At 36.8% G+C, this 18,279-nt stretch overlaps 1 protein-coding gene across 3 annotated transcripts in view; it reads right to left on the bottom strand.

The window, feature by feature from the left end:
* ARHGAP15 (Rho GTPase activating protein 15) overlaps nt 1–18,279 on the bottom strand; it is a 584,181-nt gene that overhangs the window by 503,229 nt on the left and 62,673 nt on the right. For all 3 annotated transcript variants that reach the window (XM_072960912.1, XM_072960913.1, XM_072960914.1), the window contains exon 3: nt 3,945–4,013. In XM_072960912.1, coding sequence (XP_072817013.1) covers nt 3,945–4,013 — 69 coding nt within the window. The remainder of the gene's footprint in view (nt 1–3,944; nt 4,014–18,279) is intronic.

Here is an 18,279-nt window from a genome sequence, read left to right as displayed (position 1 = left end):
ATATTCTAATTTTTTAATACTAGCCTATGCTTGATCTGCACGCACAGCACATATCATTAGTCACTGATTAAATTTAACCAATAACCATAATTTTAATTTTTAAAATTCATAATTAATATATATTTTACGTAAAAATTTTGAGACCCCCTTAAGGCATTTTTCAAATATAATTGCACATATATTTGCACATATAAAATTACATATAATTGCATGTATATTTATATTTCATACACAGGCATATAGCTTCATTTTCAGTCTAACTTTTGCCATGTTTCATCAAACACTTCAGAGAAACATTTGCTGTGCTATATTTAAAATAAAGCTCTTTATAATTATTTATATATACTTTATTTGTTCTGTAAGTCAAATTTATAGAAAAGAAACACAATTACTTTCCTATTCACCGTACAGCTACACTGTGCCAGGACTTATATAAAGTTTTAACAATAAAACAGTGAATGATACTCAAATACCTTATACTTCAGCAAGAGAACTGTAAAAGGAAATAGGCAGTTTTAGTGTAATTAGAGACCGAGGAAATTTAGAGATAGAGGCAAGGCCAAGCTGCTATAAGAAGACAGAATAAAGGAAGGCTACCTGATTCAAAGCTGAGGAATCAGAGAAATATTTTCCAGGGAAAATGCTCTCTAAGTTGAAACATAAGTACTTAATTTTGAAAAAAAGATATATTCTTACCTAAGTAAATTTTTTAAATTGGCTTTCACTACAAATAGCAGTCATATCTGCAATTAACAATATTATGTTAATAAATCATTAATATATTATTATTAAATCAATTGACAAATATGTCTTTGCTGACCAAACACTAGTGCCAGAAGCAATGTAAAGGGACATATGATATAATAAAGAAAATACAAGTCACGACCCCTAACTTCAAAGCATTTATAGTCTAGCCATGGAACAAGCCTATTACCCATGAAATAAGAGTGAACAACACAAAAGAGTGCTGGGATGAAGGAACTATAATCATTACAGAAAATCCAAGCTCCTTCAGGGTGAGAGCCATGTCTTAATCATGTTACTATTGCTAGCTTCAGGGTATACATTTGGAAGTAGATAATAAATAAAGTAAATCAGGGACCATGAGAGAATTCTATAGACTGGATGCTATAGAAAATAGAAAGCTGTTGGACGTTCTGACAAGGAGAATGAAGTAATGAAGATACTGTTTAAAGAAGGCGGGGAGGCATTACTGCACAGGATCAGTGGGAGAGGTAGTGGGTGAGGCATGGTGGAATATAGTAGGGTAAAACCAGAAGCACTGGGAAGCCTGGGAAAGGACATGCACCTGTAAGCACAGAGGAAAAACGAGGGCACCACATCCATTGTGGAGAAACTATCTCAGAAAATGTTGCCTTATGTGATGGGTCATAGAGACAATAAAGGATCCAAAGAAAATGTGTTCTAAGCCTAGATACATGTTTGCTACTAATAGAAATAAGCTCAATGGAAACAGGAATCAATTTGGGAGGAAGGCGATGATGGGTCAATTTGCGAGATTTCATTTTTAGGATGACACTGAGACATACTAGAACAAATGACTAAGTAGCACTTCAAGATATACGATGAGATAATGAAGAAAAAGTTCACAGGTATAGATCTGTGTATTATGAGGTTGGAAGAGAAAAAAGCCATTAACTACTTCATTTGTACACTCATTTGACACATATTTCCTGAGATTTTATAATATTCTAGCAATTGTTATAATCATGGGAATAGAGTTATAAACATAGGAGATAATATCCCTGCTCTCACAGAACATCCTAATGAGATGACAAACAAAAAGAAATTGTGTAGTATACTACATGGTGGTAAGTTCTAAGAAGAAAATTAAATTAGGGCAAGAGAAAAGGAGTGTGGACAAAAATGGTAGGGTTTTTTAATGTGTTCATTTGTGTTTAGGGGAGATTAGAGAAGACCTACCTTAAAAGGTGTTATTTGCACAGAGACGCAAAGAAAAGGAACGAATGAGCCTTACAAATTTCTGGGCACCAAATGAACTATTTTGTACCAGGCAGAAGAAAGAGCAGGTGAAATGGCCCTGTGGGAGAAGCAAGGAGGTCATTTTGGCTGGAGTAGAATAAGCCAGGAGAAGAAAGGAAAAGGTGAAGCACAGAGGTGGCTGGGACCTGCAGAATCAGGTAAGGCACCAGATGCTTTTCAGTTTTTACCCTGGGAGAGACTGGAAATGATAGAGGAATTTGATCCAAAGAGTGGCAGAACCTAACTTACATTTTAACAAGCTCATTCTGGAAACAGAAAGCAAGAGTGAAAACAGGCATGTGAGTTAGGAAGGCATTGTAGTAAACTGGGAGAGATGATAGCATAAAGGTGGTGAAAAGTGAACTGATTCTGGATGTATTTTAAAGACAGAGCAAAAAGGGTTCTTTGATTTTGTTTACCTTATGAAAGAAAGAAAGGAGCTAAAGATGGCTAAGAGTTTTGACTGAAACATCTGAAAGAATGGAGTTAGCTTCTTTTGAAATAGAGAAGGCTGGGAGAAGCGGGTTTGGGAGAAAATCAGGATCAATTTAGGAAATGTTAAGTTTGAGAAATATCTTAGACATATAAACAAAAATACCACAATATACACTACCGGGATTTAGGGCAATGGTCCATGCTGGAGATTAAAATTTAAAAGTGGTTAGTGTAGCACACCATGTAAAACCATAACACTGAATGAGATGCCCTATGGAATAAATGTATAGAAAAAGAAGTAAAGAATTGAGCTCCAAGATGAATGGGAACCAGCAAAGAAGATGGAAAATGAGTAGTCACTTAATTAGTTGGAGATCCGTGAGACAGTGGTTTCCTAGTAGTCATGTGAGAAAAAAATGTTTCAAAAAGAAGAGTTATCAATTGGATTAAATTCTCAGATAGATCTAAGAGAACTGAGACTTTTACCAATGGATTTAGTAATAGGGAAGTAATTGATGATCTTGTTAAGAGATGAGTGGTTGGGATAAAGGCCTAAATGAGGTTAGTTCAAGATGTAAAGGAGGGGAGAAATTAGGGACATTAAAGGTGGACAATCTTTTAAAAGAATTTTTATTCTAAAGTAAAGGAGAATGACAGAGTAATAGCTCAAGTAAAGATAAGGAATCTAGAACATATAAAACAAGAGAAAATAGAACTGAACCAAGAAGAGAAATATTCCAGGGACTGGAAGTGTGTTGACTAACGCAAAGCGCAGCAAGAAGAACAAGCAAGGAGAAAACATAAAATACATTTATCAAAAAGGAGGCCATTAACAAAAAGAAGTATCAAAATCTCTCACAGAGGTTAGGTTTATGTATTTTTAAGACATCTGTAATACTACATTCCTTCATGTTTTTCAGAATATTTCAGGCCCTCTTATAGTCATTAGTATACAGCAATAAACAGCATGAAAGGGGAAAAAAATTCCTGCTTCCTGTTATTCACACCCTGGTGTAACCCTTCTTGAATGTAGACTGGACTTAGTGACTTGCTTTCAACCAAGAGAATGTGCCAAATTTGATGGGCTATCACTTCCATGATTAGGTTGCAAGAGATTTTGTCTTTCAACTTGCTAGCAGACGCTCTTGCTTTCTCAGTTTACGTGCTGCAAAGAAGCAAGCTGCCATGCTGGAGAAACCCAAGTAGCGAGGAACTGAGAGCAGCCCTGGAGGACCTAAATACTGCCAACAACTGTGTACATGAGCTTGAAACAGATCCTTCCCCAGTCAAGCTTTCAGTTGTGACCCCAATTTTGGCTTCACCCTTGATTGCAAATTTTAGAAAGTCTCTGAACTACAGGACCCTGCTAGGTTATGCCCAGATTTCTGATTCACAGGAACATGAAATAATAATGTGTGTTGTTGTTCTAAGTTGTTGAGCTCTGGGGTAATTTATTTTGTAGCTGTAGATAAATAATATAGTGTTGAAGTGAAACAATCACTTACCAATTGCTCCAATGGAGGAATGACATCTTTCAAGACATGCTGTGAATGATTTCTTCTGTGCCGAGATATCTGAAAAAATATTGACATTTGATACCATTATATATATAATAATGTATATATATAATATATATATTTAAGCTTTACATGATTTAAAAGAGAATAATTTAGTAGTGTACATAAAAATAACTGTATTAAGATTCATTCAAAAAAGTGAATAAAGTGGATTTAAATGGGAAGTAAATGTTTTGGACATTAATTAATTTGAATAAAATGTGTACTCAAAGCTGACTGGCTGCAACAATATTTCATATTCCATGTGGTCTTCTTACTGTGTGACCCTGACACCCCTCCTATCAAATGGTGGGGTCTATGTTCTTTCATTTTGAACTTGGGCAGACCTTTATACCTACTTCAACCAAAACATATGGCAGAAGTGGCACTATATGACCTAAATATTAAAGCATAAAAATAACATGCAGCCCCTCTAATTTTCTTGGAATCCTCACATTTAGAATATAGTCATCATGATGGGAGGAAGCCCAAATCATCCCATACAGAGAGACCACAAAAAGAGGCCTTGTAAGTTTTCTGGCTGACGGACTAGCTGAGGTTCCAGCAGACAGTAAGTATCAACCATCAATCATGTGAATATAAAGATGTCCTGATAATTCCTTCTTCCAGTCATTGAACCACCCCTAGACTTCCAGTTGAGACTTAAAATACTGTGTAGATGAGACAAGCTGTCTGTTGTACCTTATCTGAATTTTTGACCAGATTCCATAGCATAAAAAAGCATTGTTTTACACCTCTATGTTTCAAGGTGATCTGCATTGCTGTAGCAATCACTGGAACAAAATATTTAATATTGAAATACTTTGTGTTTATGCTGTGATGTGAGCTCAGCTTTTTCAGAGGTAATGTTCTATTAATTTTCAGGTCTTCTACTATTATAATACATTTAAATACATAATAGTCATACAATAAGGGCTTCTGGAAGAAATTTTTTTAAACACCTTATTATTCTTTCTTCTGAACAGGCATCATAGACAGATTCTACAATAAAACAAAAAAGAAAAGAAAAGAAAAGAAAGGAATTTATAATTAAAAATTGTATTTTGATAATTTAAATAGAAGCTCTCATTAGTAGTATTATTTCACTAAGCAGGAATTTTCCAGTACTTTGAATGAAGGAGAGAGTGGGGCGGGGAGGAACAAAGCAGCAGGAAGAGAAAGAATGAGAGACAGACACAGAGAGACAGAGATGGAGTGAGATCGGGAGAGACAAGACTTTGAGGAATCTGTAAATAAAGCAGGCCTGAGTAGTACGTCTAGAATAGAATTTTGGATGTCTTTGGCTCTGGTTACTGGCACATGCAACTGACTGAAGGGATTAAATCAACGCCTACTAAGATTCTGAGGGAACTGTATTACCAAAGAAACCAGAAGTCAGGCCTAAAAACCCTGTGATTCTATCGAACCCCTGAATCCCACATTTTCTCCACAAAAACTGGATTATGAAGGCAGCACAAACTTCAAGGAGGCCATTCTCTTCAATGCCCACTTCGGATGAGGCCCATGAATGATAATGAAGAAGGAAGAGCCTCCAGAGAGCAGAGCCAGAAGCCCTGGAGAACAATGGACATGGGGAATTCTTCCAGAAAGAAGAGCCAGGCACTGTCTCTACTCCAGGGAAGGGTCTCCCAGGACCTGCCCAGCAGGACTTACTTATCACTTTGGTCCAGTGATTGTTGGCCATTTATCATTCTTTTCTTTACAAATGAGAGGGGTTTTGTTTGTTTGTTTTTCCAGGTATCAAGTTCTTGCTCCACCATTGTCTTTTGAATGTGATGGGGAAAGCAGGGTGGAGAGCTTATTTTTCAAGTTCTAAATTCTTAACCCCCTGGAGAAAAACTGGGCCTGAAGGAGAAAACTGTTTCATACCAGAGATTCTAGAATTGGAGCTTGAAGCTGTAAATGGATGGGGCTTTTTGCTGTCACCTTTGAGGAGGTATACCGATGTATTTCTAAGTTTGGAAAACAGGGGTGAACTGTTATATAGGAGGAATGCACAGCCTGATGGTCACTCAGCTCTCTTTCCTGGGCAGATATTCAGACTGCGTTTCTCAGCCTGCCTTGCAATTAAGAGTGGCCATGTGACTAGTTCAGACCAATAGAAAGTGAACAGAAACAATGAGACCCATTTGCCTTCCAAGACTATTAACCAGGGAGGGCTTCCACTCCACGTCCTCTTTCCTAGTATATTGGCTGGTAGTAAACATTAAACAAGGCCTCACGGGAGGATGAAGGTGCAAGATGGGAGAATTTGGGGCTCTGCATCACCACGTCAAGAAAAGCCAAGCACAGGCCAGGAAAACTTACTTTGCTTTATTTAGTAAACTTTTATTTTGGAATAATTTTATACTTAGAGAAAACTTGCAGGGAGTACAGAGAATTCAGGTAGAAATTTTCCCTTCAAACTTCTATGTAGTGAGAAATAAACTTGCATTTTGTGAAGCTATCATGTATTTTACAGAATTTTACAGCTTTTAGCATTATCCTAATAAGATAATCATGGCTGACGCTCGATTAATATTGAAAGGAAAGGCCTTTTGCATATGAAAACCGAGAACAGAATAGTAGTTGATGGGAGCATTCCTAGAAACCAAAACTTCATACATGTTATTCACTGATATTTCAGCTTCTTTAGCAGGGGGAGAATATGTATGTATATATTTGGTATTTAAGCCTCTTAATGAAGTAGGGATTTATTTTATACTGCTCTACATCTAAAATTTACTATTGTTAACTCTTACTCAGTATACTAAGATTTACAGTCTTCAGTGAATATTTAGTATACATGTCTTATATTCAGCTTATATGGGTGGAAGTATTTGTTGTTCCATTTCTTGCTGGACTTACAGTCTATGTGTAAAAGTCATTCGCTTGTAAAGGTACCTCAAGATTTAAATGTTAGAGGAGGTAGTATGTAAATATCTCCATATCAATGAATGGGCACCTGGGTGTTCACCCGTGTCAGTTTTACCATTTCTTCTATAACCAAGTCCATGCCATTTTTGTCCCACCACTACCAGATTTGAATGGGCATAGCAGTCCATCATCCTCTAAATATTCTCTTCTTGTCAACTTTGGAAAGCTTTCATCTAAGGAGATGATTCTAAATGTGTTGTGTACATATTGCCAGGGCACAAGAGATGATTTTAGTTGACAACTGTTTTAATTTTAATTATTATTTACATAATCCTAAGATTTAGCAGAAAAAATCATCACATCAGAGCCATTTATAAGTGAACTGAATACATTTTCCATTAACATAAAGTTATTTAAGTCTATGAAATGTGAGAAAACCCCACAAACAAAGTAAGTGAATGACTGAAGTTTGGGAAATAAATTTTAATGGGAAGAAACTGGACCAGAAATGACCAGTTACTAAGCACATACTTATTTTACCCTTGAAGGAAACCACTGATTCCACGATATAAATAAAAATTCAACTTGAGAAATGAAACAATATTACCACCTGCTAATATTTATTGAGTGCTTATCATTTGCCAGGAACTGTTCTAAATATTTGCATATACTAACATATTTAATTCTCACCCCAACCTTAAGAGATTGGTGATACATGTTTCGTAAAGGTAGAAATACAGACACAGACTATTTAAGTAACTGAAAATCCACAGCTAGTAAAAGGCAAGGGTGATATTTTAACAAGGATGTAAGCCCTCAGCTATTGTACTTTATTGTTCCTTTAGCAGTATAAATGTGTATATATAAAGACAGTCACTAAAGTCTTGGAGAACTACAGAGACACCCGTTGTGCGTAAGTGGATATTTCTAAGGTAGAAATTTGAAGACAGCTAAACTTATAAATTTATTCATGTTTATGCAGGAAGCTAGAGATCAAACTTCAAATCTGTTATGAATCATCTTAATATTCCTTTAGGGGAAGTAATATTGCTGATCATTTCTAAATCAATAAGCTAGCCAATCTATCATGTTCAACGAAGTTATGAAGATATAGAAGGAAAGAAAACTTTCATCACCTGTCTTTTGCTTTAATGTCCTTCTCAGTTAAGCATTAGGCACAGAGATATGTTTTCATCCCAAATCAAATTATGCTAAGACTTATGATTTATGAAATTCTGGATCCAAAGTTGCTTCATTGTCTTGCATGAATATTAGGAAAACTTAAGATGTTTCAAGAGAGCTGTCTTTCTGTGCCACACTTAATTGAAACAATAATTGTAAAGAAAACTTGAGGTCAATCACAATCTCATGAGGTAAATTTAAAGGGAAAAAAGCTTCTCCTAAGCCACAGAATAAGTAATGAAAAAATCTTACAGTGTTTATGTAATTATTTATCAATAAATTATTAGTAGTATCTGATAATTTTGCAAATTGTCATGGGACAACCTCTTGAGAAACATCCCCACTTGAGACATTAGGTGTTTTTATGAACCATTCATTTTAGCCAGTAAACATTTCATGTTTAGTACACTCAGCATGTAATTTCTGATAGTAGGTGCTTAAAATGTACTTCTTTGTTGACACTATAAAATATCTTTAATGTCAGTATTACAAAGAGAGTACATACTTCATTTTGGACAGTCCTAATTATTTCTCCAGAATATCAGAACTTCTAATACCTGCTATCTGCATTTTGTTCTGTAAATTGCTTCTGGATAAGTTTCAGAATGCTGGCAAGGATGAGTTCTATTGTTTAATCTTAGGTCCTTTTCACTTTTGCAGGAATTGCAAATCACTGAATTTGGAAAACTTTAATAACAGTAATAACATTAGCAATAGCTTGATACAAGATTTGTAATTCATTATTTTCTCTGGGAATTACAAAAAGTATTTCTTCTGAGGAAGCCTGAAAATATGCTTTTTATGTGTCTTCTTTCTTTTTGTTTCCAAATAATCTGAGATACTATATAGAACTTCCCTCTAAATATAAGTGAACATGTATGTATATCCACCACATAATTTGGTGTTCACAGCCTGATTTTTTTGGCTAGTGCTTTTACTCTTAAATTATGAAATACTGGTTTCAATATAATTTTACAATTCCTATTTGAAAATTTTATGAATTGCTACTTCTTAACTTCTAGCGTTATAGCAGATAGAGGCCTTAATAATTCCCCATTTCCCTGGCCTATTTATTAAGAATGTTACTTAACAGTTTCTTTTGAGGTGACATGGTTATGTTTAAACTGTTTTTTCTATCCTAGTATTCTGCATCTTAAGCAACTGAGCTTTCATAATAAATACCTGAGTTGATAGCAACCCTTTCTTTGAGGAGAAAAATATATGGCAGAGCTCTTCTGTTTTCTCCGTGATGCCATCTTCCTATTGATTTATTTTTCCAGTAAATAGAAATGATTTGTAGCTATCATTGAAAAAAAATTGAAATACAAACATCTTTTGACTTAGATTTTTGAACCCAGTATTAGATTAACTATATCACTGCAACTTTCTTAGATCAAATCTGTGAGTTTTTCCTTCTTTATCACCACCCACCACTCTCCCTGCTTTCATTCTTCTGCCTCACCCCAGGTACTTTTTAATTATGCAAAGCAAAGTGGAAAAACGAAGTATTCAAGATGTGCAATGCACATTTTCCTTTAAATTCAGTTTTGTTCTTATTAGAAAATGCATCATAATTAAGTTTTTTCAGATAGCTTTTCCTCCAAAAAGAGGAATTAAAAAGTCACTTTTTCAAAGTGTCTTCATTTTTTCTTCCATTCCTTTTTCATTTTTATCTATTTAAAAAATATGAAAGTGATGGGTAGGACTAGTACTTGATATATTACAAACTGTAAAAGTAACAGAATTTGGGCATATTAGTTTCCTTGTGTAGGAGGGTCTACTATGAAAGTTATACATAAACATGAAACATTCCACATAGCTCTTATTTTAAATAGATTACCATTTTTGATGAAAGTTTATATCTTGTGGCTTAGAATTGAAATAAAATCACTTGAATAAAAGCATTAGTTTGTTCCAACATTTTCACAGACATGTACATTTTCTGAGGCATACCTCTCATTAGCAACCTTCCTGGATACTTGGATGAAAAACAGAAATAAACTTGTGGTTAAGTTTAGTTTTTATCTTCACAGTTTCTGAAAAAACAATTTTTTTGGTGTATCCCAATTCTTCTGTTCAAATCTTCATTTGTTTTGCCAAATTCTTTTTCTTAAAGCTACTACAATCAGAAGTTAAGGAAAGTCAGTGGAGCAATTTTTTTTTTTTTTTTGGCTGGGGGTAGGGGGAATGTGGAGAGGTGACCAATATTTCTTGTACTCACAACAATTTAGTTATTTAGAAATAATAAACATTACCTAAGTGATACCTATATATTTTAATCATGTGAATGTGATTAACTGCTTCTGGGGAAAAAAGGAAGTCAAGATATAAGAACATTACCTTATCATGTATTTAATCTTCTAATTTTACCTATTTGTAGGCATATGTAAAATTTATCCATGCCTCATAATTCAACCACTAACTAAATGTAACTTTCATAGTCATAATGGGAGATAATGACATAAACCATAGAAAAAACAGATTTTCTGTTTTACTTCTTAATTATGTACCACAGTATATTGTTTAACATTTATGTTCTCCTCCTCCATTTGCCCACCATATCATTCAGTTACCATAGTGGGCATCCAAAAGCAAACATGTTTTTAAAAAATTTTTCCATAAGCCTTTTTTGGTTGTTTATTGTCAGTCAGAAATCTGACACTCTCATCTCTTTTATCCCCTGCAGAAAATAAAAAGGAAAGATTCAAAAACTTTTTGGAGGACATAATTAAATTTTATCAGTATTTTTTTTAGTTTCTTGAATATTCTTTAGTCAGTGTCTGGGTCACCTGAGGCTCTCACCAGCCTTTCAATCATGGGATAAGTCTAGCTGAGTGAAATTCAGCATGAACCATATTTTCTTATCCCAGATAGCCAAAAGGAAGTACTTGCTGGAATGATTCTAACTCCTTTATATTTTCCCTTGTTTTGTTTAGTCCTAAATGCATATGTTCCTCCAAGAAGAAAATCAAACTGCCTCAAACCTTCCTGTTTAAATAAAAATTAATTATATACAATGTACACTTCCTGTTTATTGCTAAATACTATTTCTTTTAGCTATCTCATTTCTTTTGGCATGTTTTCAGTATAATGTTTCTCTCCAAGAATCTTCTCAGACTGAGAGGTAACATTCATATGGAACTTGGGCACATCACAATTTTAGCCTTCAAACATGCTCTTAAGATAAAAACTACCATAAGCAAGAAACACAGATATACCTGGATAATATACAATTTACTACATTTTCTTCTTGTGAAGTACACTTATGTATTATCTTAATTTTTACTTTTTTTCTTTATAGGTTCATCTATATTTAGCCACGAATTTCCAAATTGATATAATGAGAAAATAAGGGCCAAGAGACACAGAAACATTTTATTTCAATCATAATATTACTAATGATATTAGATCTAAGATATTAGATAATTCATTAGATCCATAGCTAAAGTTACTACCATTAGCAGATGAAATAACTTATCTTTTACTTTATAATAGAGATATCTCCTCTATCGATGCAAATGGAAGGAAAGAGTTGAGAGAGTAATTAAGAAAATATGGATGTGTATATTTAAAACACTTGGGCCAAACTGGTATTTTCCCCACAACTGCAAGTCATATATTGTCTTTTAAAGAAAAAGATTCAAGACAACAGAAAACAATACCGAGAAAACTATCTCACAAATACCCCAAAACAAAGGAAAACAGAAAACAAATAAACAATTATTGAAGGTCTAAATTATTTAAATAGTCTACCTATTTTTAGCCAATGAAACAAATCATTATCAAACAGCCATTTGGCAATATTGGGTAGAAACAACCTATACCTAATTTCGTAATATTTAACTGCCTGGAAATTCTCAACAAATTAGGATCAGTCTTTATTTTCAGTTTGAAATATGTCTTTCATCATCTAGAAAGGCTTACATTGAAAAATCAAGTTTACTTCTTTCTTTTTCAGGTGTATATTTAATCACTGAAGAAGAAATTTTCTTCTTTGGAAAGTTTGATCCATGACATGTAACGTTTGACAAAGATTATTTACCCACAGTCAGATTTCTATCGTCTTTTGAATATCTTTTCTTATACGTCATTATTTCTTAGTAGAAAGATGGAAATGTACTATCTAACTCACTGAAAATGCTCTGCCTGTGTGGAAAGGTCACTTCTAAAAGCATGATGGGAGGCAAAGCTTTTAATAACTGTTACATTCTTTCAAGAATCAACGGACTTTTGGTCAAATATTTAAAACATGCATATGAATGCCCCTGGCATTGTTAGCGAATATCTAATAATTGTATCTTTCCAGTTTTCTTTCTTCAGTTATTCTTTGAGGTTTTCATAGACCCCAAACTCACCTTCTGCTGCCGAAAAAGCAGATTTAGTTCTGAAGGTTAATCCAACTCAGCAGGATTGAAGGATGGCACTTTTCCTTGGTCGTAAGTATGTTGGCTCAGGCCAGACAGCTGTTAGGACATTCTCCTCTGGGAATCGTGCCCTCAACACCCACCGTTGATGCACATACATGGTCTACTGGCTGCCGACTTCCATGCCCATCTGCTCAAATGGCATGGTGCCCACTCACAAGTTGGCTGGATCCTTGCCCTTAGTGTGTAGGTGCCAGGCAATGATGGGTTTAGATGGGCAGCCTGCATAATACTACAAGTGACAATTTTTTTCTTTCTCTCATTCTCCAATATCTGTCTTCTGTGCCTTCTCTGAAAGAGAAACTTACGTTACTCTACCTTTGATTATACCTGTAGACACATGTGGCCTTTTACAGGTAGATACACAAATGCACTCAACCTGCTACCAACAGTAAGATGAAAGGGAAGAATCCACAGAGCCCCAAATGACAAGTTCTAACACTGAAATGGGTTGGATTGTGAAAATCCCGACCACCTGGAGTCTGTCAGAAGAGATTTAGCAAGGGTGTAAGTACAGCAGATCTCTCAGATAGCAATGGCACCAGGAAATAGCTTAAGTTACAGCACTTTTTGTTTGTCGCAGCTCCAGCACAGATCACTTGCCTTGCATTGAAAAGGCACATACAATAGCAAACGAAATAAATCAGGCAAAAAGAACAAGCTTAATGGGAACACAATTTATATGCTCAAATGGGGGCAAGGGTGCAAGCTATGATATTCAGACCTCAGAAATAACCCTGACTGGAGGTCCTAATAGAAAGGGAAAGAAACAGAAATAGCATCTCTCTTCCCAATCTACGCAAACCCGTGGAGAGGAATAGATTGGCATAGGAGGTTGTGACTTTAATGATCCAAAGCATATGAATGCTTGTTAGCAGACAGCAGACAGACATAAGTAAGAACAACAATAACGGCTGCATCTGCAGCCCGGTCGACGGCACTCAGACCAGTCAGGCAGCGCTGGAGAGCAGTGCCGGAAGGTATGTTACAGGCTTGCTTTCCTTGTGTGTTTATTTAAGGGTGATTGAATTCAGGGTGTTGTCAGTCTGCCTTGGAGGATGGTTATCCAATGTGTAGGCATGATCTTTCTCCCTGAATATGCTCTGTTGAGTCAGTTAGTTATGTGTGACTACTTGCTCTGTCCTAGTCTTTATACAGTGCCAAAATCCTCCAGTCCAAGTTCCAAAGGAACGGGGCCTAAAAACTTTTGGCTCCAGAATCAAATTAGGTTTCTCTGCTTCCCTAGCCAGAAATGCATAAATACCCAATGGCCAAAACCAAAGAATTTGACATTGTGGAATGAATAGAGCTGTCATATACCACTAAAGTGTGGAAATATCTACTGTTTGAAGTCAGGAGTGCTTCAACATCTTCAGTAATCAGAACAGACTTCTTTGGACATCTTCACGGGTTAGTCTGGCTTTTGACTGGGAATGTTTCTGGCAAGCTACTGATTCCAGATATCAGAAATGCAAGAACATACGGTTTATAAGAGAAAATCTGCCATTTTTTCCTATCAAAAATTTTCTCAAAGGCAGCATATTTTCATAGAAGACAGATCCCTCATCCTGTTTTCCTGATTGACCTTCAAGTTAGCACCATGTGCTTAGATGTATACTTTAAAAAGTACTAGTCAAAAAGAGGTAAGTTTGTATAGTTTGAAAAACTATTTACAAGAAACTGAATTCAGAATTCTTTGGGGAGGTTCTGGTGAAAATAGAGAAAGAATAAGCATAATCATCCAAAACTCCTCAATCTGATTGCTATGCTATGACTGCCAGAGTTCCCAGAACAAATTATTTTCCTCATGACTTACCACACCTTGAGGATATAGCAGTAAGAATTACATACTACTAACTTTTTGGAAATGAAAAAAAAGCAGATGGGTAGGAACCATGTTTTACTCATCTTTAAATCCACTGAACTTACTATGGTGCAAAATACATATTAAGGGTTTGGTCATTATGGGACTGTCCCCAAAGACTTTAACTGATAAAGATGCCACAGTGGATTTCCAGTTGAAAGTTGCAGATTAACCATATACCTTAATCTCTCCTGTGCACTAAAATCAGAGTAAAAGAATAAAAATGTATTCATAGAGAATGAAAATGTGAGCAAAAGTGGATAATATATTTCACATTTTTTGGTGGGGGGTGGATAAAAAGTGTATGAAAGCTAGAGGCTCCTCACTTGGAAGCACCAGGTACCATAAAAGACAAGGTCAAGACTGCCTACAACAGCCATCATTCAGAAAAGCTGGACTCCCAGGCACACTCATTCATTGCATCCATTCATTCACAGCCAGGAGTCTGCTCCTACACCTGAATGAAACAGACAGACATTCAACCAGGTAGGTTCTAGAGTCATGACACAGGATCACCAGGCACTGCAGAAGGAAGAGAGTATGTGAGACTGTGAACTAGGGGATTAAAGCCCACAAGCAATGGGAACCTCAGCTACCAGTCCCAATCTTTCTCACAGAAATGCCAGAGGCAAAAATGTATCCCTTCATCCAGAAGACCTAAGGAGTCTACTCTAGAAAACTGAATGGTTCTAAAGCTTTTCAGATATTGAAACCTGAACATACTCAATGAAAAGCCTGCTTAAGCATGCTCTACAGAGAAGCTTCGCGGTCAATAAGCCCACCACGCCAACTCCAAAGGAGGCTTTTTTGTGCCTCTTTTTAAAATATAAATATGAGGAATGAGTTAAAAGAAATTACTTACTTAGTATATGACATATAATGAGATATCATAGACAAAACTTATATATTATACTTATAGATAATATATAAAATGTAATACTTATATAACTATATTACATGCATAATAAATTATTATATATTTATTTATTGAGCACCAAATATGTACAATACATTCTAAGTGCTGAGTAAAATGACTTCTGCTTTAATGAAGTTGAAGTATTTGGGCAATGCCCCAAAATGTAAGAGGAATATCAGAACAAGCAAACATAAAAAGAAACCCAAGATAGCAGAAGTAACACAAAAAAAGAAGAAAAGTTTTAAAAATACTATTGGCACTATTAGCAAGAGATAAGAAAATAAACAGGACTCATAAAAACAGGAATAATAATAATAGAGATGAGTTTATAAATTAAAAGTATCAATAATATATTGAATCAACATAATTTTTGAAGGGTAAGAATAATAAATATGTCTGGAAATAGAAAACCAAAGAGATGAATCGTAGTAAGAAAATAATCCAGGAAGTTCAACAGCTGCCTTATAGGAAAACCCAAAAGGAGAAAAATAAATGTTTAAATGCACAGGAAGAAAATTTAAAATAAAGTGCAAAAAAAAAAATCCCAGAAGTTTATGTCTTCTAGTTGAAACAGCTTATCAAGTATCCAGTGTAATAAATTAATAAGAGGTTATAAAATTATAGAACACTAGAAATAGAAAAAAAGAGAAAAATAACATACAAAAAGATGTGAATCAGAATGGTGTTGGGCTTTTCCAAAACCACCTCGAGGCTAAAAGAAGGCTTTCACAATTTAAGGAGAAAATATTGTCAACCTAGAATTATGCAACTTGTTAAAATATCAATCAAAAGATGGAACTGAATAAAGACATTTCCAGATATAGAAGGACTCAAGATGTCTGCTTCCACTACATTCTTGTTGGGAAACTCCTGAGAAGAATACATTAGCAAAACGAAGGATTTGACCAAGGATAAGGAGGCATTGTAAATAAGGCCTAGAGACCTAAGAAGATGGCAGAGAGGAGTCACCACGTTCACACATGTTTGTCAGGTCAACAGTCTTCAGTTCAAATTGCAGTAAGAAGATGGAAAGCAATAGAAAGAAAAATTTTTTAAAAGGGGGGGGTGGAGACAATGTATTATTTAATGTTGCAGTGTTTGAAAAAAAGATTGATGGAAGCTTGACAGATTTTCTGGCACATTTGAGAAAAATAGCTCTAGGTATATCAAAATATAAGTAAATTAAACTAAGGCAGTCATTATCTCCATGAAAGAAAGTTGAATACAAAAGAAATTATAATTATATAATAATTCTTGGCTCAACTGGAAATATTTTAAAAATCACAATAATGTCAACTAGCGATTGAAACAAAAATTATGATAGAACTATAAAGAAAAAATTGGGGGGGACTTCCGGGCAAGATGGCGGAGTAGAAGGACGCTTGTAAGTCACCCTCTCCCACAAATACACCAAGATTCACATCTACAGACTCACTCAGCCAACCAGAGCACCTGCGGAACTCCGACAGAACATCGCCCTCTTCAAAAGATAAAGACGCCAAAAATCTGGTAGGAGAAAAGGAAAAAAGAAAGAACAAAAGGCAAAGCAGCGCGGGACGGGTCCCACAGGGAGGGAGCGGCAAAGGAGGACTGGCGCTCGCTCGCTGGGTCTCCCCTCTCCAACTGAGAGGCCAGCGGGACGGAGGGGGAGCCTCCGAGGCTCGGATCTGTACAGAGCAGCCCTTGTCTGACAGAACTAAGTTAAACCGGCACAGAGCGTCCCCCCGACACCCAGCCTGAGACGCAGGCCGGCAGCGGCGGGCAGGGCCAGGCTGCACAAGCCGGGTGGAGGACGGGGGCGGCTGCACAGAGGCAGCTGCGGGGGACTGCAAGGGGCTGGGCGCCGGGGCTGTGGGTGTACAGGACAGAACAACCAGGGCCCTCCATAAAACAGCAAGGTTGATGTGCTCTCGGGGGAAGGGTGCATACCCCCATCTCTGAAAACCCGCGGAAACTTTTCAGGGGAAGAGGGGCGGGGCCCAGGCAGAGCTGCCATATTCTCCAGCGCTTAACACCCAGGCGGGGGCAGAGGCGAAACCTGCGTCCGCACCGAAGGGCTTAGCAGCCTCAAGGGCCAGACTGAGACGGGCCTACAGCTCGGGGCAGATAGGATCCTTCCATTCTGCTCCCCCAGAGAACTTGCTCCACAAAGACAAACAAGCAGCAGGGAGGAGGCTGCCCCTCGGTCTTCCCCGAGCCCACCCGCAGAGCGCGACCAGGGCGGAGCGCCGGCCAGGGCGGAGTGCCGGCGCAGAGCGCGCAGCCGCACAGAGCAGCGGAGCTACCAGCGGCGCAGGCAGGGGGAGAGCGGCCCCCCGCCTGTTGGGCAGGAACACAACCCCTGACCCAGGTGCTGGGAGAGGGCAAGACCCGCCCTCCTACCTGGCCAGTCTGCTACATCTGACTGCGGCATCCGGAGGGGCAGTGACCCGCCTGCCCGCAGCAGAGGAGAGCTGCATCTGACCCCGTGTTAGGAGGAGGCACGATCTGCTTGCCGACAGGTGCTGGGAGCAGCACAGAAGAGGGCGCCAACGGAGGGCCTATGAAAACAAGCTGAGCTTCCAAAACAGGACGAAGACAGAAGGACATCACATTAAAAGCACACACACTCCAGGAGAACACCGACAACCCCCCTTTTTTTTGTTTGTTTTTTTGTTTTTTGTTTTTGTTTTTGTTTTTGTTTTTGTTTTTGTTTTGTTTTGTTTTGTTTTTAATCTGTTTTTACCTGTTCTATTTTCAATTACTCTCTTAATTTTTACTTCTTAATTCATTTCTATTTCTCTTGGGTTTTGATGTCCTGTTATTGATTAGACACAGGCTTCAAACACATATATTCATCTCCCCACCCCCTTTTTTTTTTAAAGGTTTTAAAAGGACGTCTCCACCCGATCAATACTCTGCTTCAACCCGCTCTTCTATTATTCATTATACATTGTTATCAAACCCTCTTTCTCCCTTCTTTTAAAAATCTTTCTCTCTCTCTCTTCATTTTTCTTTTTTTTCTTTTTTTCTTTTTTCTTT

Source organism: Vicugna pacos, chromosome 5, assembly GCF_048564905.1.
Source record: "Vicugna pacos chromosome 5, VicPac4, whole genome shotgun sequence".
Classification (NCBI taxonomy): Eukaryota; Metazoa; Chordata; class Mammalia; order Artiodactyla; family Camelidae; genus Vicugna; species Vicugna pacos.
This window is presented reverse-complemented; position numbering and strand designations above follow the sequence as displayed.